Source organism: Bidens hawaiensis, unplaced genomic scaffold (assembly GCF_021521415.1).
Source record: "Bidens hawaiensis isolate Kalapana, Puna unplaced genomic scaffold, B.hawaiensis_p1.1 tig00019550_1, whole genome shotgun sequence".
Lineage (NCBI taxonomy): Eukaryota > Viridiplantae > Streptophyta > Magnoliopsida > Asterales > Asteraceae > Bidens > Bidens hawaiensis.
This window is the reverse complement of record NW_027492966.1, coordinates 108,131-116,905: the sequence shown is the minus strand read 5'-3', so window position 1 is coordinate 116,905 and position 8,775 is coordinate 108,131. Positions and strand designations below refer to the sequence as shown.

Genomic DNA, 8,775 nt, shown 5'->3' with positions numbered 1-8,775 from the left:
TTTTAATAATTACTGATTAATAATTATAGAAATAAAAGGATATTGATCTTTTCTTTTATAACATTATTAATATATTTTGATATTTTAATGTGTGGGCTATATACAATTTATAACCTCCTTTTGTATAGCTGTAAAACATTAAAAAAATAAAATTCATAATTGTTCATTTCAAGAAAAGCAAAATTACAGCAAACCTACCAAAATAGAAGCAATCAGCACTCTTTTTTTTTATTGTTAATTTCAAAATAAAAGGACTAATTTAATTCATTTGAATAAAAGCATGATGTACATTTAACATTAAGAAACGCACTCATAAATAATCCTTCCAAAAAAATTAGAGAAAGTGCTTGTTATTCCAAAGAGTTTATCAAATCTTTGAAGTTATACACAAGCCAATCCGCTTTTGCAGCAACGGGCTCCCGAAGCTGGACACCACCATAGCAGATAAACAGGTCAGCGCAGCCTGGTTTTCGAGCCTACACAAAAACAAAAACAATATTAATGCATCTTTACAAGTCAACCACTTGGTCTACAAAAAATAGATTATTATCATTACCTCGAGATCAGTGGCACCATCTCCTATCATTACAACTGTCTTGTATCCGTGAACCTTTCTTATTAATTCAACTGCAGTTGGTTTCCCTCCACTTCTTGAAGTCGGTTCGTTTACATCAAATCCGGCAAATTCACCAGAATTATGGAATAATAGTTGATTAGCAAATATATTTTCAGTTGGTACCCCAAGGATTGATGCCACCGGCTACAAGCAACAAGTCAATAAGTCAACAAATATAGTTTTATTAAATAACTATAAATTCTCTATAACTTACATTGATCATTTGACGAAAACCTCCCGATATCAAATAAACAGTCTTACCACTTTCCTTTAGCTTCTGAACCAAATCATTTATGCCAGGAGAAAGTCTACCAAAATCAATTAAAAAAAATCAACTTAAAGTCAACCGGTATGCAGGTGTTAACCAAACAGCATCATACCTTGGGGGCCTCTTTTCAAGAAAGTCTTGGACGGTTGATAATGAAGGTTTGAAAAGATCAAGTCTGGCAGCTAATGCTTCCTCAAAAGGGACCGAACCACCCATCGCTCTGCGCACGCACGATTAAATTAATAAAAAAACTGGACGAAATGCAGAAATGAGAAAACCGATCTTAATACTGAGCACACCTGGCTGTCCACTCAGCAACAGCTTTTCCAGCTCCACAAAATTCAGCAAGTTCATCAATGCCTTCATCCACACACACGGTGCTATCCACATCAAAGCATACAGCATCAGCCTTTTGCCATAAATCAAGAACCTCTGAATGTTTGTTTAACAAAAATCCAGTTAAAACATATTTATTTGACTTTTTTCAATTTAGATTATGTTAATGTTATATGAAATATGAAATACCTTTTGATGGTAATGTGTTGTCTAATCGGCCCAATGAGGAGGCGGTTAATGGCTTAACAGAACCAGCTTTTGAGTTGGATGAGTTGGTAGGCGCCATCATCTTGATTGGACCATAAAACACTCTTCTTCTGTTTGATGTATGTGTTGGGAAGAGAGCTGTGTTTCCCTGAGTACCGTAACCACGAATAGGAATTATTCGGGAACTGATCAGCCCTTCCATCAAATTTACCTGTCATCAAGAAAAATTACCATTTTAACCCTAAACAAATAACTGTTAAAATGTTAAATGCAACACAATAATACAAGCTGAATACTCTTTACGCAGAAACATTTTCCAATGAAATTTAACATGATAGGTCGTGCACAACGATTAGCTTAGAGCTTTTAAAAATAATTGAATTTCAACATAATGCTTAAGTCCTTGGCAAGAACGCTGAACGTGTACTGTTTAGCATCTCTTTCTAGCTTTGGTCCGACACATGTAAAGGAAATCCATTTCATGTTATATTCTATGTACTTCAACGAAAAGTCATTAACTATTGCACAAAACAAAATTAACCTGATAACTTATTGTAACTAATACGAGTTCAATTATCCGACTAAAACAAAAACTCTTCTGGCAATTTGACAGGAATTAAGTTATTGACAAAAGAATGATAAAAAAGACTCTTATTGTAACTACACTCCATGTCTCTATGCTCAAGAAGAGAAGTTACAAGTTACAACACAGAACACCTGATATAGTTATTGACAAAAGAATGATAAAAAAGATGTAACAGGCATGCGGAACAATCAGTTACTGGAGGATGCACATGTGAATACGAGTTAGTTGGGATGGGTTGTGGTCAGAATGGGTTGTTTTAAAAAATGGCCATTTTGGTTCGAGTTAGAGCAGGTTGACAAAAATGGGTACGGATGAAATGAGCCGCTTTAAAAAATGGTCATTTTGGTTCCGTTTGAAACAGGCTGTTTTAAAAAATATGCAATTTGCTTCAAGTCAACCTTTTTACATTTATCACAAACTCACTGCATTATTCAAAAGGCAGAATTCAGACAAGAAGTCCTCAATTTTCCTTCACAGTGATTACTAGAAATCACTCATTTTTCCTTTCAACAGCATCATCAATCTCAATTTCATTTCCATCTGACCAAATACTAGGGAGGCAACAACATCATCATGAAACCAAATAAACAACATGGGCTCATTTCTAGCCGAAATAGAAGGATTTTGAGACAGGAAATAAAGAACGAAAACAACATAACAACATCAAAACATCCCATAATGCTAAGTTAAAACTTAGAAACAAGCAAATTAAGATCAATGAAAAATTCAACCGAATAAACTAACATGCATCAAGATTATCCCTGGTGTTGAAATCAGCACCATTTCACCCCAAGTTATGTTGACACAATTTGTGCTGATATAATGCATAAAGTAAAAGGTGGGGGGGGGGGCATAATTTGTAAAAATCTCATTTGACTTGTTAAACTTTATTAAAGAGAACTGTTCATGTTCTGGCCAGTTATGTCAGCTGTGGGATACAAAAATATATCAAAATCTAACCTTGAAAGATAAAATTATGATGACTTATTAAACTCAAACCTTAATCTGATAAGAAAAGACGCAGCAGACCGACACAGCCTCGATCTAGAGAGAGGCGAGGAAGAGTAGAGGATAACCGATCGATTCAGGGCTCGAAATACACCAACCAATTGTGGAAAATGAACACGAAACAATCAACCTAGAAGACTCAAAACCAACTACTTAGAATTACAAACAACCCACACACAGCACGCAATTAACACACAGTAATACCCAAGTTGGCTAGAATAAGAAGCTAGATCCCTTAATGGGTGTTAATGCACAATTGATCATTACTAAATACCAATTTGGATACACAGGCATTTCATCAAACACTTGGTGGGCGCCCAAAAAAACTCAATTGCAAACAATATATAACTAAAGCCTGCACCTTGAAACCAATACCCTAATAATCAAAATCAAAGCTTGAGAACAGACCAACACTTACCAGAAGATTTGAAGATGTTTCAGTCAGAAAGAATCGTTGTAAAGTTTAAGACTTGTAGAATCTTTGAGGCTTTGTTATAACGCCAAGATTATTAATTTATTATAATTGCATAAGATTCAAATGTTAATCTTTTTGGTATTTAAAGTTTGAGAATTTGTTGGGGATTTTTTTTGGATCTCACCAACCACAGGGGCCTGGTTGGTATCATGTAATATTAATCAATTAATGATGATATGAAATGTTGTTTAGCGGCGTTGCGAAAGTGACAACACACGCATAAATGATAAACACACATAAACGAAAATGTAATCGACAAGAGAACTATAATGTGGTTCGATTCTAGGGGTGGACTTACATCTACAGGCTGCAACTCGAGTTTTCTTATTACATAATCAAATATTATAATTATATAACGTGATATATATAGAGATAAACTTGAGCCCAACCCCAAAACCGGCCAATTTGAGTCCAAGCCCGTGATTCCTTGTCATCAATTTGAGTGCAAACCTAAGACCGACCCAAATCATTTACAAATTCTAACAAATGTATTCATCGTGTAAGCCCTAGGGTTGTTTGGTTTCATCGGCTACATTGTTGCGGCCGATCGAGTAGGGGCTTCGGGTGTGGGTAACCGATTGTGAAGGTGTATACGGCCATTTGGTTTGCATATTTTATTAGGTGGCATGCGAATTTGGTCTGGTTGTTCAGCGAGTACTCTGAATACCCTTACGCCCTGTTCTTGAGTTTTTTTAAATGAGAGAAAGGAAAAGAAAACTAAGGATAGTTAAAAAATGAGTGTTCTTGAGTTTTTTTAGGATGGAAAGAAAATGAGTATGAGGAGTTAGGAGAGATTAAATTGATGTTTTTTTTCTAATAAGTTATCCTCTCAAAAATGGGCTGATTACTAAGGATAACATAGTTATCATTTCCTTTCCTCTAATTTCCTCCTTTCAACTCAAGAACACATCTAATTAAAAAAAAAAATTCCTTCCATTCCCTTCCCTTTCTTATCCTTCCCTCTCCTTTCCTTTTATTTCCTTGGTTAAAAAACTCAAGAGCAATGCATTAGGGTTTATGATTTATAATTTCGTGTTGACGCGTACTCCGACAGTGGATGATTGAAGGTCTATTTATGGGGTCGAAAAGGGTTAGAGTTGTACTACATTTTATTTTATTTTTTATTTTTATTATAATAGGCGAAGTTAACATAGATTTTAACCACATGGAATAAACGAAATTCATACCAAACCTTACACGTAAAAAGTGATTTATGTGATTTTCATTGTTAATGACGATTCATGTAAGCTGGTATCGACCTAAAGAGCGAAAAGTATAACATAAATGAATATAACCTTTTTTTAGGACAAATTGACAAATGTATTTTTTATTTAGTGAATTGAAATGTAAAAGCCAAGTACTAGAAATGAAACAGAGTCAAAACTTGCAGATCCAACCCAAAGCTATTGTTCTTAAAGCCCATGTGAATAGATTGAGGCCCACCTTAGGTTTATACACTAGTTCAAGGTATGGTTCGGTTTTTTACCGGGTTTTTATTGAGTTTTGGCTGGGTAGAGGTGGAACCGGTTCCAGCGGGTCCGGGTAGGGTACAATTTTTCTTAGGAACTACAACCCAGCCTGGGTCTCGGGTTTTTTTGCCACCTCTAAGTGTTAGAAATAAATTTACTAACACATAAATTTTTTAAGTTCATTGCAGCCTAAATTCAATCAAAACACAAAAGTAGAACAAACTAATTAAGAGTCAAACCCAAAACAATAACTAGAAATATAAAAAATAGTATCTAGTAACCAGATAGTATCAATATTAATTATTCAACACAAAAGATGCACCAATAAGAAGATGAACATATCTTGAAATTCAATACTCTTTCATCTCTTCTCCTGTTACTCCAAGTCTTGCTTATTTTCTAGCTTCTTGAGAACTAGTTTGAAAAGTAAATTAGAACAACAACAGACTAAATCATGCATATTATGCATATTATTATAGTCACTAAAACTTCATGAATCATGCACAAATGGCAATACAGAAGTATTAAAAAGAAGAGTTATTAAATTACTTCTCTTTTTAAGAGGCAGCTTTTTGAGACAACATTGATCACAGGACCAAAACAATGGGGCTTCCATCATCATCTCTTTCATGCAGTACCTGAAAAGAGAGGAAGATTGTAAATATCACAAGTGTTTAATTAATAAACATTGCATGCCAATCATTCAATTCAAGGCACGTCGATATTTTAGAATAAAAAGTTATGGTCAGTATCAATATCATAATCGATTAACTCATTCAAAAAAAGTGTTACTTGAATGCTTATCGCAAGCATACTGGAATTTGACGTGTTGCGTGCACTAAACCATGACAACTGAGACTTAACTAAAGATGAGGCCTGCATGGAAGATAAATGTGGAACAAGAGTAATGACAATTGGAGTTTAAATGTTTAATGCATGTGCTTATGCTTTAACTACTTCTTAATTAAGTTGCAATGCAAGGTTTGGTATAGTATAACTACAAGTTTCCTCAGTAGTATCCTCTCTAAATCAAAATCATTAATTGCGTCATGGTATTGACGTTATTAAAATTTTCTTAACGATATGCATGCGATATGTGTGCGTCGATCCAATAAGATCCAACGGGTAAAACGCTATGCGGGTATTTTTTGGTAACTCACCACGACTCTTTCATTATTATTAAAAACGAAAACCACACAAAATAATATGGCCTTAAACCTATATTTATACTAACATTAACTTGTTTCCTACTCCAACTCTTAAGTCATCGATGATAAAACGGCAGCTGGAGATATAGTGGCGATCACATCAACCAGAGTAATAGAATTTGATGGTAGATACTAACACTCAGCAACTAATTTCATAACAATTAGAAGACACACAGTATATAAACAAAGTAGCAACACACCAAACATGGTACTTCACTGATCAGTGCAAATACATCTGCGGGATGAAGAAAATCCTACACGTGCATAACTAGAATCGACGAATTAGCAACACACCAAAACTGGTACTTCGCTTAGTTCAACCGACTCAAGCAGTTAGGTTGTAGTGTTTAAAAGACCCTCTTATAAAACTACCTAAATATTATGTAAAACATACAATATGTTAATGAATGCCACAAACTTTAGTAAATCACTTTCCAAATAAACGTCTTTAATGCCGCCGCAGCGCGCGGGGACTACTTTCTAGTTAAGAAGTAAAACCCAAAACAATAACTAGAAATATAAAATAGTATCAATTTTCAACACAAAAGATACACCAATAAGAACATGAAAAATTAAAACATCTTAAAATTCCATACTCTTTAGGGACTTAATACACTCTTTCATCTCTTCTCCTGTCTCCAACTCTTCCTTATTTTCTAGCTTCTTGAGAACTAGTTTGAAAAGTAAATTAGAACAACAACAGACAAAATCATATTATGCATATTATTGTAGTCACTAAAACTTCATGAATCATGCACAAATGGCAAAACATAAGTATTAAAAAGAAGGGTTAGTAATTACATCTCTTTTTAACAGGCAGCCTTTTCAGGCAGCAGTCTTCACAAGACCAAAACAACGGTGCTTCCGTCACGACATCTTTCATGCAGTATCTGAAAAGAGAGGGAGATTATAGATATCGCATGTGTTTAATTAATAAACGTTGCATGCCAATCGATTAATTAATAAAAGTTTACTCAATAGATATCCTCTCTATATCAAAATCATTAATTGTGTCATGGTATTAACGATATTAAAATTTTCTTCACGATATGCATGCGATATGTGTGTGTCGATCCTATAAGGTCCGCCGGGCATGATGCTGTGTCGCTAATGTGGGTTCAAAGGTCATATAAAGCGTTGCTAGACTGTAGTCTATCAAAATCAGCTCTATGTTGTTGGCTGCTAACTGTACTTGTTAAATTAAGATTTAAGCTTGTTACATATGAAATTTTATCCTAAGTTACTTATGTAATGTTATGAATGATAATAAGACCATCTGTAACCTATCATCTCCTATGCTGGACTTTTCAAGCGCTTTTGTTGGACTTAATAGGATCGAGCCACACGAAAAACATCGATATTTTTTTGATAACTAATCATGACTCTTTCAATATTATTAAGAACGAATCATCATCATCATCGTACTCAGTATATCCCACCAATAGCAAAGCTATGGTAGGGTCTGAGGAGGGTAAGATGTATACAGCCTTACCTCTACCCTATAAGGATAGACAGGCTGCTTTCGGTGAGACCCCCGGCTCGATAGTAGTTTGCATCAAGCCTTGGACATAAGGCACATAGCACTCAATCATCGGGACACCGGCTGATCGGTGCATGTACCCTTGTCTTTCGGCTATCAACGCCACTACATGATGCCTGATTAACCGTCCGTCACTTTTAACGTTATTTTCACGAGATTAGTAAAATAACGTCAAAATTAGTGCAATTTCACTTTTGCCCACCCGAGGGTTCACACATATATACATCATATGTGCGCACCACAAGCAGGGCTATTGCCTTACATTATTAAGAACGAAAACAACACAAAATACTATTGCCTTACACCAATATTTATACAAACATTAACTTGTTTAGGACTCCAACTCTCAACTCCTAACAATATTGAAACACATAATAAAATAAACTTGATCTCTAACTCCAACAATTAAAATACTGATTAACTAAAATAAACTTGCACTAAACTCTTCTAACTTGTTTCGAGATTAACTTTCAATACAACATGCTTCGCGTTCTAGAATTATATCATTGGATTTTTTTCCTTTACATGTAAAGCATATCTTTCTTGTTAACAAATTAGGAATGATCCAAGAATTAGCTTCACTCTACTTCCTTGTAATTAACAATTGTGCAATACCTCGTCTGATTAATAACATTTTTGCTTCTTCGGGAAATCATAATCCGCTTGTAAATTGTATGCTATCTTATTTAAGATTTTTTGTTCTACCACCGAATATGAGATGGCATGTCGCTAAAGGCGGATATGAGGTTCCTGAAGTGTACTGGTGGAATAATTAATTTCATAAACATTATTATTCTTACTTCTCGCTAAGATTCTTCAACGGTTATGATTTGACATGTTAATGTTGTATTTGGATGCAGTGTAATTACAATCACAAAATATGCAGTGCAGTAGGCGAAAGCACATAGAAGAGATAACCAAAGAAATCTTACATATGTTGGCGAGTCGGTGGAGCTTCACATTCACAACAGGTTATCATAGCTTCAACCAAACCAACATCACCGCATATTTCACGAACTTTGTCCTACAAAACAATAAGTTCAAAAATTGGATATTCATGTG

At 34.8% G+C, this 8,775-nt stretch overlaps 1 protein-coding gene across 2 annotated transcripts in view; it reads right to left on the bottom strand.

Annotated features, from left to right (window-relative positions):
- Positions 1-296: 296 nt before the first annotated feature.
- The window catches only part of LOC143558517 (phosphoserine phosphatase, chloroplastic-like), a 55,777-nt gene continuing 47,298 nt past the window's right edge, over positions 297-8,775 (bottom strand). Inside the window, exons 1-7 of one of the 2 annotated variants that reach the window (XM_077047341.1) lie at positions 3,440-3,631; positions 1,410-1,638; positions 1,184-1,316; positions 997-1,104; positions 831-924; positions 557-760; positions 297-476 (exon numbers count right to left, since the gene is read on the bottom strand). In XM_077047341.1, coding sequence (XP_076903456.1) covers positions 351-476; positions 557-760; positions 831-924; positions 997-1,104; positions 1,184-1,316; positions 1,410-1,629 — 885 coding nt within the window. In that variant the 5' untranslated portion in view covers positions 1,630-1,638; positions 3,440-3,631 and the 3' untranslated portion in view covers positions 297-350. Of the gene's footprint in view, positions 477-556; positions 761-830; positions 925-996; positions 1,105-1,183; positions 1,317-1,409; positions 1,639-3,439; positions 3,632-8,775 lie in introns of those variants that run through there. The other variant, XM_077047342.1, reaches the window with a different exon arrangement.